Raw genomic sequence first — 18,099 nt, forward strand, 5'->3', positions numbered from 1 at the left:
CTCCTCCAGCACCAAAAATTCAAGTGACCAAGCTAGTGCTTGTGAGCCAGGAAGTTTAGGACTAAAGGATGAGGTTTAGACTCCACACTTTTTGTCTACACAGTAAATATGGCCTTTTTGTGGGAAGGAATCCCTCAAGGAACTGACAGTATGAAATAGGTAAAAACAGTAGTACCATCAGTAACTGTGCTATCAGTGCCGTACACACAGTGACAACGATATAACCAACAATGGCTCCACAGGGAAAGTCTCACAACTTTTCAAAAACTGCTGAATTGCAAATATGTGTAGTTTTAGGCTTTGATAATTCTTCGTTTTCCTATATCCTTGCAATATAATGCATGTTTACCTCTCAGGAGCTTTAGAAAGCTAAGTAACAACCAATGGATAGATATTCTGAATGCCAGACTTTACTATTTCCCGTTACTATATGTACTAAATAGTATGGCATACCATGCCTGATCTGCTTTTCAGGGTTCTGAGAAAGCTCGGTAGTATGCTGTAATAGGGAAGACTGATGAAGTCAAAGAAATCTACTTGATCCCGAGCTTGCCAGATTTGCCTTTCAGACATATGGGAAAACTAGATAACATGTGGAGCTGTAATAAGGAATACTGTATTTACTTACATACATGTACCTCCTTGTGCTATAATCCAGAAGCACTGTCTGATCAATCTGTGTCTGCAAGATTTCTGTTAAACTTCACAGTTAGTCCGGTAGTTAGGTCTGGCTATAGATGAACTACATCATGTCAGTTTTTGTTTTTATCCCTGTTTATCAAGGTTTAGTGTCCTTTTAAAACAGACATGGCAGGAGAGCTGAGCAGTCCTCTTTATAGGGATTTTCCAGGAATAATCATGTGTTTCCCATTATAAGTTAACGGGGTTGTCCAGGATAAACTGATAATTATCCCCTAAACTCCCTCCTTCCAACTAACTTCTAATTTAGTTCAATTAAAAAAAAAAAAAAGTATAATTATCCAAAATGGAAATTTACCATCACTCTTCCCCTTCCCCTATTTCCTGCAATACTTACCAAGCCTTCCTGTGTCCGAGGAATGGCGCTTCCCCCTCTTCCAGTCTTCTACCAGTGGGCGGAATAGCTTAGCTAGGGCGAGTGGGAGGGGCTAGTAATGGGCGGATCGCTAGGCTAGAGAGACAGGGCATGGTGGGAGGGGCTAGTAATTGGCAGGATCGCTAGTCATTGAATATGGGAGGGGTTAAGTTAGTAAGTTTGTAATGGAGTGAGAGAGGAGGGGGGCTGAGGGAGAGGGAGTTAGTGCAGCAGCTACAGGAAGTCTGCGCAGCAGGAAGCTAACACCATGTGATCAAACACAGAGGATGCAGCAGGCACCAGAGACACCCAGAAATCACTCAATAACTGCTAAAGGTATATGGGTGTATTTATTAACCCATCACTAGCACTAACACACCTTTATAAAAAAATAAATAACAATTTTGCCCGGAAAACCTCTTTAATGTATAGGTCACTTCCATTATAAGATTGTTCCAGTCCTTCAAATCAAGTGCTGGTCACATGACTCCTCCAAGAGTTGATATTGGGGCTCCTGCCGACATCCCGGGTACCATGGCTAGCAAGCACTTTTGCTGAATCTTATACTTCCCCTCGTCAGTGAGTTGGCATACAAATACAGCAAGTACAAACCTGTGGGTCATTTTTTTTTCAATTCATCATAGAATTTTTGGATGTAAATACCAAATACAACGACAGTCATTTGGACTACTTATGCATACTCGCAGTCTCAAAAACAAGGATGGATTGTTTATTGGCCTTCAAAACAAATGGAATATGATTCTTCAATCTCATGCCAACAATCTGATTTCAGCCATGAGCCATGTTTGCTTTATGTGGTAAACGGAAATTGATAACTAACTGAATATATTAGTGTTATTCTGATTATTTCTTCTAGTTGCTGATTCTGTCCAATTTAACGATTTGTGTTCTCTTCTTCTTGATCTTTTACAGCTGTAGTTTCTCCTCTGTATCTGTTTTAATTAATTTTTAATGTCGGGCAATTCATTTCTGAATCTGTTATGTAGTTATGAAAATCATTTTAGAAAAATTGTCTTTATTTTTATAGCCCCTGCTAATTATTATCTTAGGAGTTTTTGTTGCCTGTGAATTGCATAGCGATTCTATAGCTAGTATAATGCATTTTTCTATTTATTCAGGATTTATGGATGTAAAATTAACTCACACACATTACAATTTTGTATTGAATGTGCAGCAATGAAAACTTGAATCTGTTAAAGTTTGATGGTGACCATCAAAATCAACATCATGCGCTTTATTGCTTTGAGGCCCCACTATCATTTCTTTTTAGAAAGAAAACTTGAAGGGCGTCTGGCAGCAGTTTTGACTCTTTAAAATTGCTGATAGAGGTAGATGGGTAAGAATGAGAAATCTGTTATATTTCTTGAAGGGTTTGCATTATTGTATGACCAAAGGAGATCGCAAGTGTCACAGGGGGAGTCCTTTCCTGTGCTGCACATTCGGCTCTCAACACTGAACTCCTTAACTCTTCGCTGAGTGACTGACTTGGCAGTGTCCTTATTGAATGCTAGAGCTGCCACTTTTAGAGCAGAGGGTAGGAGTTGGGGTACCTTCATTGCGAGAGTTCAAGCCACTGAACATGGAGACCCCTCTCCGTTGCTGGTATTAAAACTACTTCTACTCAATCATGTAGGAAGCATGATCACCCACTAAGTGCTTATAAAAAACAAACAAACACATCTTTGCCCTATACCTAGGTATTGTAATGGCTGACTTATTCCACCAACATCCCCACCAAGCAGTCAATAGCAGAACTGCTGCTACCAAAAGTAGCACAGTGTACAGATCTGCTCGCTGGTAGTGCACTGCTTCCTACAATGTATAGTAGACACATCAGGATACCGCCGCTCTGCTCGCATTCATAGCCCATAAAATTAATCTGCACATGATGTTAAACACAAGCATTTTTTGACCTGCTGTGTAGAATAACACCACCCTCTGTAATTTACTACATACTGGTATCTTTTAGGTTTGGTCCTGTAATGATGAATATTGAGCTGGTTTACAGGTCCAATTCCTTTCATGTCTGACGCTGTTTGATTCTTGGTTGTATATTTGGATATTTTTTATGGGCCAAATACCAAAGTATTATGAAATGTCTGGTCTAAGTTTAATATATTAGTTTTATAGTGGAATGTATAGGGAGTATACAGTTTTGCTTGTACACAGTTGCATTCCAATAACTAATGATATGTTGCCTAAAGTCAGCTTTTGAAGACCATGTTAATCATGCTAAGCCAGAGAAGAAGACGTGGGTACAAAAGTAACCCTTTGGCCATTTTGAGAACAATTTGAATGGGGACTAATTGAGCCCTAGAAAAGATTTCTCTAGATAGTTCTTTGTTGCAATATGATATAGAATAGAGTCTTAGGAAATGAGGGAATTTTGCTTTTTTTCTGTATGTGTGTGTGTGTGTGTGTGTGTGCGTGCGTGTGTGCGTGCGTGCATTTTCCAATTACCAATAGTATTGTCCCTCATGTGCTGCAAATTCCTATCATTGGGAAAAGTCATTTTTAGATAAGCGCATCCTTGCATAGGCTTTAGAAAGGCTATTCCACACGTACCTTTAGTATGTAAATTGCCTCAGCAGATTTGGAATAAGTCCATTTTTATTCATACGTTAATGAACTTATTACATTGGAAGTGTCTGTGTGCACTGTCTGCTCTGTGTATGTATGCTGTGTATGCTGTGCTTATGACTGATCTCTGCTGTACATACACATAGAGCAGACAGAGCACACAGACACTTCCAGTGCACAGTCTAAGCTCATTAACATATGAATAAAAACAGACTTATTCAAAATCTGCTGAGGCAATTTACATACAAAAGGTAGGTGTGAAATAGCCTTTCTAAAGGCTATGCAAAGATGTGCTTATCTAAAAATGATAGAGCCCCTTTAAGATATCTTTGTATTCTGTTGTGAAGGAGAGCTTAGATAGTCTATGTCTGTCAGACCTCTTGAAGGTGTATCATATCGATAATCAGGACTTGGTTGTGGGAGGCAATGTCTTCTCCCTATTATATGAGGAAGGTGAATGGAAATAGCAGTGAGTGGCCTATAAAGTTGGTGCAGAGAATGTTTAATGTCAGGAAGGCCTACTAAATTAAGCTCTTAATCGCATTAAGATTCTCTCCTGTTCTAATGAATATACACGGAAGTAGAATACATTTACAGGTTTCCCTGCAATTCACTTTTCATACTCTGCATTAAAGAGTTGAAGAGAGAAAATAGATTGCAATTAATAGGTGTGAACAACCTCTACAATCAGATTATCACACTTTATTACATTTGGTCCCATGTGTACTGACACAGCAAAAGGGTATAAAAGTGAATATGATTCAGCTTAAAACCAATTTACATATATGCTGTGTGTTGTGGTGCTTGATGCTGCATTATTTTATGTGTGCCAACTTTTCTTGTGGTTTTTTTTAGAGCAGAGAATGTACTGGGAAAACTGGGTTATATTAGTGATGCACAAGTTTATTCTTGGTGAGCGATCCATCCTTTAGTGTGTCTAGTAGCATCTATCTTATTTTAGAGTGTGATGAGGTTAGTCATCACATTAATGCCATGGTCTGTGATCATGTGTCTTCGCCAATACTTACAGGTACTTACTACAAATAGACATGCATTTTGAATCCAGACTTTCCTTGCGTTTTGGAGCAGTACAGCTGACATATTGACCTCTTGATGGCAAAACTTTCTAATTGTCGGATACACAAAGCCCAGTGTCAGATACACTAATATGCACAGAGTGGATAGCAGCCAACAAAATTATATTTTCATATCTCTTCAGTATATGGACAGATCAGAAGGGCATACTTCAGCAGCAGGGAACCCAATCGATGTCTTTCTTGTTTGGGGGTTAGTTTGTACAAGTTCTTATAACTCCAAGTGTTACTATTAGAGATGAGCGAGTAGTATTTGATCGAGTAGGTATTTGATCGAATACTGCGGTATTCGAAATACTCGTACTCGATCGAGTACCACTCGCTGTTCGAATGGAAAAGTTTGATGCAGAACCAGCATTGATTGGCCGAATGCTATACAGTCGGCAAATCAACGCTGGTTCTTCTCCTACCTTTAGAAGTCTTCTCTGTGAAGCTTCCCCACAGCGTCTTCTGGCTCTGAATTTACTCTGCCAGGCATCGGGCCTGGGCAGAGCCGACTGCGCATGCCCGCTTGTAGTGCGGACATGCGCAGTCGGCTCTGCACAGGCTCGATATCTGGCAGAGTGAGTTCAGAGCCGGAAGATGCCGCGGGGACGCTGCACGGAGAAGACTTCTCGGAGGATCCAGCCCGACCCTCACTCGTAGACTTGATAAGTATAATTTGATCGAACGTTGCCTACTCCTGAAACGAGCATTTTCCCCCCATAGACTATAATAGGATTCGATATTCGATTCGAGTAGTCGAATATTGAGGGGCTACTCGAAACGAATATCGAATCTCGAACATTTTACTGTTCGCTCATCTCTAGTTACTATACACAAAAAATGCTTTAACATTATATATTGCGGGTAGAAGATGTAGAAACTAACTTTAATCTTGTTCTAAAAATGGAAAAATACATCTTCAAGGGATCAAAACACTGAAAGTGCTCACCATGCTCTGTCAAGTTATAGCAAACTAGCCGCCACCATCTGTGGGATCTTAAGGTGGATGTCTCCTTCAGCACAACTGGCTAGTAGTTGTCATGACCTGCCAGGGAACTTGTACAGGAAATAATTCCCTAAGAATGATCCTGCCTATGGTCATAGTCAACGATTATAAAATCATCTCAGCTATCAGATCATAATAGGAAAAAAAAAACAGAAAAAAGGTGGATATACCTTTAAGGTACCAGAAACAAAGTAGTTATTAGAGAGGAGAAGTGAGTTATAGGGCAGGGAAGAGATGGGGGAAATGTAGTTAGGGTGCAGTAGGGAAATACTATTAGGATACATTTGATGGGTTGGTTTACAAGAATTCACTTTTTGGGAATAATTTTCTTTTTTTTCAACTATATCTTTTATTGAAATTTTTAGTATATGGGAATAATTTTCTAAGAAGAAGCAATAGCTATTACATTGTACGGATTAGTGACTTTTTTTTTTTAAACAAGCTGTGATTTGATGCATTTTCTTTTTTATCTATCAGATGAGTCTTATAATTGGTTATTTCTACTCAGTTTCTTATGATTTTGTGACCTATTTTTGAGATACCTTGTATTAGCAGTTTTGTTATAACACATATAGCTTTGTAAGGTAAAGCCACACATACTATACTTGCATCCTTGCTGTGTATCAAACAAGCTTAAAGAAGAAATTGTATTATATATAAAGTTTTAGAGACGTGCAAAGGAAGGGAATGCAGAAGATTATTTCTTTTTTTGTATCATTTATAAGTCTTTTGGAACAAAGAATACATTATTTTTTTTCTCAAAGTGAACCTGTATGGTACTTTTCTGCTGACCTATGTGAGAGCAGAATATGATAGAAAACAAGCAGAGCTTACTAATATCTATCTATCTATCTATCTATCTATCTATCTATCTATCTATCTATCTATCTATCTATCTATCTGTCTGTCTCTATTGTTGGGAAGTTAGCTCGGTAGAAGCAGTGATGCGAACCCAAATAGTCAAGACAGGGACACAAAATATGAAGCAAATTGGTTTATTTAGAAAAAAAACTGGAAAATAAATAAACCTTGACTTCAGGAACAAAACAAACAAAACAAGACACAACCTTAACTTCCGGCAAAAAAAAGCAAAATAAAAACCTGCTCATCTGAGCGACTAGCTAGATAGTAGGTTAACCTAACTATACGTGTGGCCTACTTTCAGCCACCCAAACAAAACAGGAGCAGTATTGTCTCACCGGACTCAGGGTTACAGGACAGAACCACACACCTCCTTTCACTCCATGGAACTGCACTGGAATGCAGGATCTGCAGTCTTTTCGGGCGCAGTAATGAGCCAAGGATCTACACCTGGGCAGAGGCCTATTCTCCAGCACTCTGCCTTTCACCTTAGCACTATCTATCTATCTATCTATCTATCTATCTATCTATCTATCTATCTATCTATCTATATCTGTGTCTATCTTGAATGAAGTTTAAAGGAGTCTGCTACCTCCCCTAAGAATATTCATCTGCCATCACTATTTTATAGAGCACATTACAGTAATAAGCAGAGAAAAAAAAAAAAAGGACATTTATGTATTGTAAATGACTCAGTTGGTGCATTGGTCGGCCGGCTTTCGGAGCACTGCGTTTGCTGCTCAAGTAGGATGATTGATGTAATAAGAGTGGGAGGATCAACTCTCTGCATGTGGTCGTGTATGCAGACGATGGTATTCGTCATAGTGGCAAGTACTCCATGGAGCCGAGGGCCCACCACCCAGTCCTGCAACTGCCTCATTTGCATATAACATCAACATTTTTTTTCTACGAAAGTGAGATACAAAGCAAAGGTATGCTGATTATCACTGTCATGCGCTCTATAACATGGTGGTGACAGTTGAGCTTCTTTTGGGTAGGCAGCAGACTTCCTTTAAAATGGTTTAGAGACAGTTTATTTTGTAACTAACCTTTCCTCCCCTTGGTGTTGACAGACCTGAGTGCACCTTCAGTGGTGCTCAGGTCCATACATGATGCTTCCTCACTGCCTTTTGTACAGAACACCTATAAAGTACATAGAGAGTGTCACCATTGTATCTTCACTGTATGCATACCCATTCTGTGCAGTGTTTAGGTGTCCCATACGATTCAGAAGGCTAGAGGGAAAAGGGCGACATTTACGGTCGTCAGTCATCTGGTTGTATACCTAGTATAACCCTTTCTTTTCAGATGTGATGTAATGTACATCTTCCTCCTGGATACTGGCTTGCAATATCTGTAGTGTTATGTGATTATCATTTATTACTTTGTATGCTGTCTTCCGTGAGCTAACCTCAGCAATGTGGCATTTAGGTCACTCACAGCTGGCGTGATGCATTGATTTGGTGACATTTCATGCCTCATATCTTAGTGATCTTAATGTGATGCATGCTATTTACACTAGGTGATGACTTCTATACCGGGATACACTTGTGGCACTGTGCGCACTAGATGGCGTTACAGTTCTACTATGCAGAACTGCTGAAGCTTGCAGAGGATGAAAGTCCATCTCTCATTCCATAGTCTTTTTTTTCTCTTTGTTTTATACACTGCCTTCGTTTGGAGCTAAGTGCTCTCAGAGATGCTGCAGTCTCGAGTTATCCCTTAAAAATGATTGCTGTTTTTGTTGCTATTGCAGATTCCCCTGTGCAAAGTAATCCGGTTTAACATTGACTACACAATTCATTTCATTGAGGAAATGATGCCTGAGGTAAGGAATAACCCTTCTACTGCTGGACTCCACCAAATAAAATCCTTTTCCGACTTAGATGACATTTATTTGATTAAACATGGATTTAGGCAATTTCCTGTATACATTTTTTTTATTACTGTTCCCTTGATATATCCAAGCACTGTAGAAGCAGGAATGGATTTAGTAATAAGTAGCAGAATTAGCTCCCACCGCCTTCATTATGGCTCCTTCCTTTAATGTCCTTTCAACTTAGTGTTGTAGACTGTGCTAAAACCCGATGGAATACGCAGGCAGCCGGTGAATTAGAGGGTCACTTCTCCACCTCGTCTCAGACAACGAAGCGGTTCATGGGCAGGACACACATATGCATTTTATTATATCAGCACCTTTTCCAGCCGCAGCAAGCAAGTCAATAGCAAATTAACTTTTGCCACTCTTTTGGTCCTTTTGTTCTTGTCTATTTCATCTAAATGAATTAAAAGGTGACTTTCAGCGATCTAATAGATGCTTTTTTTCTACAATGTAAATGGAAGCTTACTGTTCTGTATTAGAAAGTCACGGAGTTGTCTTTCAGTTCTTTCCGAGTGGTCATAACTCTCCGTTCCGGCTATGCTTGCATGCTCCTATGACTTTCAGTCCATTTAAAAGACATAGCTGCCATATTGCCTTGTGCACAATACCCTGCAGGGCCGTTCTTCACATTAAGGTTCATTCTCCCTCCAGGTAATAGTGTGTAGAAAGATGGTCATTCAGAACTAGTAATGAAAGCTACCTATAATGGACTGAAGGGCATCAGTGTTAGCATGGCCCTGGATTTATTTTACCTGCCAGCCTTTTCAATAGAGGTATGAGTTAATACCAAGGGCATGCCTGTGCTACAAAAGTGCCTTGAAATGGCAGAGCTAATCTGCAGATCGCATTCTTCTACTAGTTATTAATCTATTCCTTGCTCATGAGAGGAAAGAACGCCCATTACACTCTGGCACTGTGTTGCTAGATATGTTTATTGCTTTTATCATAGCTTAAGGGGAGATGACAATCTCGGTTTCTCAAATAGACATGGACAACTACAGCGCTGCGTGCAGAGTATAATTAAAGTCTAATGAACCAGACGTTATTATATTAGCAGAATCTAATTTTCTCCCCGTATTATGCTATTGTACGTTTTTGTCCAAACATCATCTCCTCCTCGCTGCTTTTTATGCCTTGCTATTTTGTTTTCTCTAATATTTAAAAGGTCTGGACTGACATTTCTAAATAAGATGAATGCAGACTTCAAAATGATTCATTGTCTGCTATTGAATCTGTCGTAATGTTGGCAAACTAGCAATAAAATACAGCAGGGAACCTGCTAGTCTTAACATAGTCTTATTGTCATGCTTGGCTGCCTATGTGCGTACAGATGCTTAACAATGCATCTTTGTCGCACAGAACCTAGCAGAGGTGTATTGAGCCGGATATAATTTGCATGGTGAGAGCTTAAAATAAATAAATATATAAATAAGAGGCTGTTTGTTTCTAAATCAGCTTTTTATTGTGGTAGACTTTTAATGATCTATGGACAGAGAAAAGCCGTGATCCTTACTAACTAAATAATGCTAATCTGCAGCTGAAGTTGCAAGTGATCATTCATGAGGCCTGGCTGGAAGGTGTTTCCGTAACGTGCGGCTGTATAGTGATGGCCCATCTGCTTTACAAATTGCTGGTTACACTTCTAAGGTTGCAGATATGATTTTAGCTCCAGTACAAAACACTGAATGCTGATGGGGGAAAAAGTGGAGCTTGTAGAATACTGATTATTGCAAGATGCCTTCATGACCAATTCTATGCCAACTTTTGTTAATTGTAACCAGTTGCTGTATGCCAAAGGAACTGCAGATTACCAGCACCTTGGTAGTTTATGGAAATCTCTTCTTTTTTTTTTATGATAATACATAACCAAATTGTGGATATGTACAGTAGTGTTCAAAAAATAGCAATCCAGCATCATTAACCTGATAAATCAATATTTTTACTAGAAGTGATATTTCTACATATCAAAAATTTTACCTGTAAGTGTAGTAAAGTAGTAGAAAACATAGGACATGCGTGCTGCTCACAGACAGTATGTCAAGACCACACTGAGCACTGAATTCAAGCAACGGTACACTGTGAAGAGACAGCCTGGTGATGCAGAAATTGCAATATGGGGATGTTTCTCATACCTCAGTGTTGGGCCTTTTTTTTTTTTTTTTTGCATACGAGGGATCAGTCATAATAGTCAAGGAAGTATGTTGTCCTATGCCAGAGAAGAAATGCACTTGAAGTGGATGTTTTAACACAATAAAGACAGAAAACATCCCACTCAGCAAAAAAACATCTTGTTTACAGACAGACAGGATTAAGGATAAGGAGCAGCCAGCTCAATCCCATAGAGACATCAAGAATGTCATTTGAGGCAAAACCCAAAAATGTAGAAGAGCTGTGGGATTTAGTTGAATTTTCTTGGACTGGAATACCTGTTCAGAGGTGCCAGAAGTTGGTCAACTCCATGCAACACAGATGTCAAGCAGTTGTTAGAGACAATGGATTTGCCACTAAATATTAGTTCAGTAATTCAAGGTAAAGTGAAATCTCAACTTTTTTTTCAGTTACATGTTATGAAAGAAAAATGCTGGCACTGCTATTATTTTAACATCCTAATATTCCTTTAGTTTTTGTAAGACCTCATGCACACTGACTTCATTTATATGGCCTCATACACACGACTGTGTATTTTCGCAGTCTGGTGTATGGGGATGTGAGCAAAACTCTGGTCGTATTCCTGTCCATTTTGTGAACCGTGCTCATTAGCTTGAATAAATGGGGCTGAGGAGACATGTGTAGTACATAGATGTCATTTATGTAGTTTTGTGCTGAAAAAGTCCGCCTCGGCTTATACTCGGGTCATTACGGTAATTCAGCAATATTTATAGTTACAGACCCGGCATACAGGCATCGGGGCAGGTGCTGGGCCGCAGCATCGCCACGCTCTTAGCAGGAGCATGGCGATGCTGCTCATTTCAAACTGCAGAAGTACTGACAGTACCTCTGCTAGCAAGGCCGGAACACAGACACCCCCCCCCACCACCACCACACACACACACACACACACACACACACACACACACTCCATCACACGCTGGATGACGTGGCTATGTAACCTCAGGCCCGCACCCTGCGTGTATCTGCATTCCAGGCCTGCTAGCAGAAGTACCGTAAGTACTTCTGCAGTTTGAAATGAGCAGCATCGCCACGCTCCTGCTATGAGCGTGGCGATGCTGCGGCCCAGCACCCGCCCCGGTGTCTGTATGCCGGGTCTGGATTCCGTGTCTGTAACTATAATGGCACCGCTCTGCTCCAGAGCGGTCGCCATACCATCCGGCACCTCCGCTGTAACTTACAGCAGAGATGCTCTCCGATGATGTCCCGGTCCGAGTGAACCGGCAGGCGCTGCCATGCTGCTGGAGGGAGCGGGCGCGACCGCTCTCTCAAGGCCAATCCTGAAGATAGGAACTGCGGCCGGCCGCCGGCAGAAGCGGTTCTGCCGGGGATTCCCCTCAGCGCTACTGCCGGCAGCCGGCTGCAGTTCCCCTTCAGGTCCGGCCAGCTGAGGTTCTCCTTCAGGTTTTTGTTGTGGTAAAATGAGGGGCCTCGGCTTATATTCGGGTCGGCTTATGCTCGAGTATATACGGTAATCACGGCGGGCGACACTCACATGATCGTATACATGTCCCCTAAATGATTAAAATTAACTGGATATATTTTGTTTATTGTTTTGATTTGGAATGAAATGTTTAGTGTGTTCTTGTGCATTTTCATTAATGCAAATAAGTTGTAATGATTTTACACTTTATTTGCTTTTTGAAGCTCCCTGCTATATTTTTGAACGCAACTGTATTTATTTGCATGCCTGTTCAATAAGGATATGCATCTTCTTTCCCTAATACATTGGCTATCCACTCAAAATGGTCTACTGGTACATAAAAGCACATTAAACCAGTGAACTCTAAAATGAAAGTCTTTTTATAGAACACAAGATAGGTTTGACAGAACAAATGGCCCCGTTCAATGACCTCTTCAATAGGCTGTTGTAGACCAGTCCCCAAAACTTGCAAAACACCTACTATAAACCATCTGTCCCATCTAACCTACTTTATAAATTATATTGTGTAAACGCCCTGTTTACCCAACCATGTATTAATAGATTCTTGTGGAATTCCTTTTTTTCATGGACAGAATCGTCTCAATTGGTTGGTCAGGTCTGTGAGAATTGACACGATGGTTAGATCCATGATAAAAAGTAGGGGCATACTCCATTCTTTCACAGATCGCAGACAGTGCACGGCATTTTGCATGTTAGCCGGTGGTGAACCCATGATCTCAAAACCAATAAAATATTTGATTAGTTACCTAAATATAAAGTACATATCCTGTTTATAAGTCTAAACAAGAAAGCATTGTCTAGTTAATTCCTGCTTTCCTAAAAAGTGGCAGATTTATAACTGTCATGCATTCGTTTTCTGCCACATGGTTATTGTTATATATGCCATCCAACTTCTAACACAACATGCACCAGTGTGATGAACTTGTCTCATCATGTTGCTGTAGGGTCTATGTATACACTGTTTAATGTATAGACATACAGTAGTTGGTAAATGTAGTCTAGTCTTCTAGCAGCCTGTGTCTCCATAAGGAAACTTACATTTTTACATGACCTTTCCTAAAGATACTCGAGTAATACTGATCTGTGGGGGTCTGAATTCTAGCAGCTCAGCTGATCAGTTTGAAGGGATGGCATTGCCTGCACAAGTTTTGCAGCCTTTTTATTGCTTACATCCATTTACCTGCGCACCCTTTATTTTCAGCGGTGCAGGGTATTGCCTTGCCAACTGTTGTTGTAAACCTGGATTGTTTTCTTTAGTACTAGATATGTTGTTTCCTTCAGGATATATGCTATGAACATTGCAATAATAAAATGGCAACATTTGTCTTTACTTGCACAGTGTATACAAATACTAGTTCTAAGGTTACCAAATTCCCCAGACTTCGTGAAACCATAGTTGCCCTGTAAAGGGAACCAGAATAATGTAGTAAAGTCCGCCATTATTAATATTGTGGTTATTCCATGATATCTTTTACTATTCAGTATAACAGAATGATATCTTGGCATAATGACCCTTTATGTGTATGTCTGCTGACCTCATTACCTGCCTGCCATTTCCTACACCCCTCTGAGGGGCTAATGGTTATATGGTTCCTAATGTATAACTTCTCTGTTTTTCTCAGCACTTCTGTGTGAAGGGACTGGAACTGTTTTCCTCCTATCTGTTCAGGGACATATTAGAGCTTCATGACTGGAATCTTATTGGTACGTCTGTTTTACTTGGTTTCTGAAATGCTTTACCCCGTGGGCTTTAAAAGCACTGAACCATTTAGTAGCCTACGTGTCATGTCTGTTTTTTATTCTTCAGTATTATGGTACGCAGTAAAAAATTGTGTCTTGTTAGTTCTATTTATTTTATCTTGTGTCAGGATTCAAACCACAAACATAATACATTCATATTTCTGTAGTCACTTATAACCCACTTGTTGTAATTTCCTTCCCTTATCTGTTTTAATTTCCCCAAGGATTTTTTTTTCTGAGAGAAGAGAAAAACTGTGATTTTTTTTTTTTTTTTTTTTTTTTTTTTTTTTCCTTTTCTTCCCTCTATGACTCTTAGAGGAAACATCTGAATTATCGTTCGTGGTCACATTGTATATGGCACACATACTTTCTACAGTGACTGACATTTGTATATCCTATTTACTTAGTAGGTAAAGGCTATATTCTAAACACTACCTGTTGGCTCTCCTGCCATGGATGCTTTATTAAATACTTAGATTTTTCATGAAAGAACATATTTTCTTGTACCTTTGTGTTGTGCTTTTTCTCTTATTCCTCCTAGAAATGTAGTAAATACATGTACAGCTGGGTATTACCAGTTGGTGACATGTCCCTACACACACTGACATTGTCTAATCCATAATACTCTTGTCAGACTGTGTAGGGACACATTTGTAGGTCCCTTTGACAATAGTATACCCAGGAACCCTGGAATTGTACCACCCAGTTGTCAAATTTCTCATATGTTTGTAGATGCCATAACAGAGGAATGGCACTATGCAAAATGATAGAAATTAAATAAATTTGAAAAAGACATGTTCCGAATAGTAGCTTGCCAATGGGAGGTTATATGGTGATCGGTGTTCTGACCAGCAGTCAGATCTAGCTTCCAGACCACATTGTATGTAATATGATTATATGTACTTAGTAATGAAGTGTTGTGAATGTTGCTTTGTGGTTAGATACAGTACTAGAAGTATGCAGTTTTACACAGGTTTTTTTTTTTAAACTGCTACTCCTACTTACTACTGCTCTTAAGTCACTTAAAAAGGTTGTTCCATCTCAAGGATCCTATCTATACTGGTAGCTTATGTAAATTGAAGACTTTTCCTAAATATATTGCTTTAGAAATGCTGCTTTGTTTGCCTGCTATGTGAACTTATTCCTCCCATTGTTTACACAGCATTGCTAAAACCACAGACTTGTGAGATAGGACAAGTGACACCACTTAATCAGTGTTGGCAGGACAATCAGCTCCGCTAATTGCAGTTTGCTAATAAAGCCTGAGTCTTTTATCTCTCTATCTGTAAACACACAGATAACACTGAGTCGGACTGTACAAGCATGTGCATATAATCTGATCTGCAGAAGTATCAGTGTCCTGTTCAGCAAGGAAGGAGGGGGGGGGATACAGGAAGTGAGAAGAAGAGACTTCAGCCAGACTACTGAAACAGTGAGATGGAAAACCCCTTTAAATTGATAAAGATGGTCCTGTTCAAGATACAAGACAAATTGGTTGCAATTTTGCAAAGATTTGCTTCAATACTTGCCTCACATATAAGGCTTACATCCAAGCTTCTTTGGCAGAACCTTTGGAGGGTTCAGAACAAGTTTGGTTTGGCTCATATCATTTTGGGTGCATTGGGCACCCAATTTTGCATTCTGGACCTGTTGTACATAAATCTGGTGACTTATCAGGCTGTTTTTTTTTTTTTCCTCATACACCCACACCTTGTACTATTTACAAGTAGATTATAATCCTGCTGCTGGTATTATTTAGATAATGTAATGTTGGCTCTCACACAGCACAAACTCTGCTGCATGGATTTAACCCATTGTAGCAAAGAGTGTTGACTATTTTGCAAGTTTAAATTACCAGGAAAATGTTTTAATACTGTTATTGAGGTTTTTATTGTTTTGAATAGAGTTAATTTTATATTAAATCTTGACATCATTTTCTTTTTGCTTAGCGTCTGGACATTTGACTTCTGGAAACTTACATTATGCATTGCTTGTGGAACAGATTTGACTAAACCCTGTGTTTAGTTCTCCTGCTGCAAATTTGATTTCATATTAAGCTCTGCTATAGGAACCCATAAAATCTGTATTAACACAAAACTTGCCTCCTTACTTTTCCTGATGAGCACAGTTTGATTTCTACTTTTATATACCATTATTTAGGTCCTCCTGTTGATGATCATGGCTCCACGTGTCCACAGTTCCATTTTATGCCTCGCTTTGTAAGGTTTCTGCCAGGTAAGTCTTGGCATAATCTCATATAAATCTAACACCTATACAGCCCACTATTTTTTTTTCCATGGATTTGGTTTTAAAAAACAACCTTCAACATAAGAATTCTTACATCTTTCCAACATGTAAAGTAATTCCACCAAGTACTGATATCATTTGTGTAGGGGTGAAGGCTGGTGATCTAAATGGATTAATATTCTTAAAGCTAGAGTAGAGGTGGGTTACCGATCCTCAGGACAGATCTAGACTAAGTGCTTTTAAGATTACTCTAAAACCTATTAATTACAGAAAGAACAGCCAAATAGGCCTATGATTTGTACCATACCAAATAACAGTAATGCCATAAATTATCTTGAGCCACAGGTGCCAAGAGTAAGGCCCGGTTCAAATCTGCGTTCAGTATTCCATTTGGGGAATCCGCTTGGGGACCACCTGAACGGAATACTGAACGCATTGTCAAGTGTTGAGCTTATGAAAACACATGAACCTCATAGATTATAATGGGTGTCCACACAAGTCATGTGGTCAGGAAAGTAGTTGATAAAGTACTTTTCTCTCCACGTGTTCCGTGCGTATACCGCGCAGAAAACACACGGACCCCATTATAGTCTATGGGGTCCGTTTGCTTTCATTGCTCGCCGCTGAAGGAATTGAGGAATAGCATTTGCAAATATGATCTTAAACTACTTAACTCTTAATTTCTGTCTTAATACCTGCCTTTTAAGAATTTGTAAGGAGAGTAGTGCATACATAGACAGATTACAGAATGTCTCTATGAACATTCAAATTCCTAAAATAGCGTCTCTTCAGACAATCACTGTATTCCATTTGACTGTGCTTTTAACCAGCCATGGAGTCCCTTGTTGACTTGACCAAATAGAAAGACAAGCTCATTAATTTCTGCTTTCCGTTCAACATAAGACTTCCATTGGTATCCATCGCAGTTGTCTAAGGGGGCGTTCACACTACCGTCAGTGTCCGACAGTGTCCGCTCCTAGTGTCCATTCAAAATCTCGCACGGACATTAGGAGCGGACACTAGCTGTGTCCGTGACACTTGTCATTCATTTAAATGGCGATCGGGTGCGTTCTATTGCACTCAGAAAAAACCTACCGGACATGTAGGTTTTTTCTGTCCGCTTGAAAAGTCGGACATCTTTACAAGCGGACAGTGAAGGAAGGGCACGGAGTGCAAAAGAACATACCCGATCGCCATTTAAATGAATGACAGGTGTCACGGACACAGCTAGTGTCCGCTCCTAATGTCCGTGTGAGATTTTGAACGGACACTACCTGTTGGACACTAACAGTAGTGTGAACACCCCCAACGCTTGTACTATTCATGTCATTTAACCATTTGGGTGCCAGGAGATCCCGTCCTGTTGTTTAACTTACAAGTTACAGTTTAAATCCAATTAGTTTTACCTAGACTGTCTATATTCTTAGCATCCTCTATTACTTCATTGTGATTTGAGAGACCATTTTATATATTTTAAATGTTAGCAATGGCTAGCTAGTACGACTGGCCAAATATAATTTGTAAACCCACACATTCCTTGCTTACTCCTCAAATGTAACAATGTCTGAATGAAAGATACAGAAGATGAAGCGCAGGACTAACAATTAAGCTTGGCCAAGTGCTAATTGGCACCTGTAAAGTTTAGTGAAAACCATGTAAGCATTGGTGTCATTGAAAAATTGGGCAAATGCAATTTTAAAGAACAAATATTAGGTTTTAGCTTAAAAGGAGAAAACTACTGTGATAAGAGAACTGTAAGATTTATTAGAAGGCACACCCACGTTAAATGGAAGATAATATTCAATACTGGAACTTTTTTAAAAAATTTTAATTAGGAATTGAGTCTTAACCCCATAGCAGTCACATTAAAATTGCAAAAGTGGTACTGAAATAGAAAACATTATCTTCTCTCTCTGCACTGCTTTCATTCTCCTGTACACTGGTTAAAGCAAAAGTGCAAGTACTGTACATGCACCTCCACTTTAACCAGACAGCTACAGACCGGGCTCATTGTTT

The 18,099-nt window shown here is 39.6% G+C and overlaps 1 protein-coding gene across 1 annotated transcript in view; it reads left to right on the forward strand.

The window, feature by feature from the left end:
• DROSHA (drosha ribonuclease III) overlaps positions 1–18,099 on the forward strand; it is a 206,783-nt gene that overhangs the window by 38,203 nt on the left and 150,481 nt on the right. Inside the window, exons 10-12 of the mRNA XM_075270897.1 lie at positions 8,358–8,429; positions 13,719–13,800; positions 15,997–16,071. Coding sequence (XP_075126998.1) covers positions 8,358–8,429; positions 13,719–13,800; positions 15,997–16,071 — 229 coding nt within the window. The remainder of the gene's footprint in view (positions 1–8,357; positions 8,430–13,718; positions 13,801–15,996; positions 16,072–18,099) is intronic.

Source organism: Leptodactylus fuscus, chromosome 4, assembly GCF_031893055.1.
Source record: "Leptodactylus fuscus isolate aLepFus1 chromosome 4, aLepFus1.hap2, whole genome shotgun sequence".
In the NCBI taxonomy this organism is placed as follows: domain Eukaryota; kingdom Metazoa; phylum Chordata; class Amphibia; order Anura; family Leptodactylidae; genus Leptodactylus; species Leptodactylus fuscus.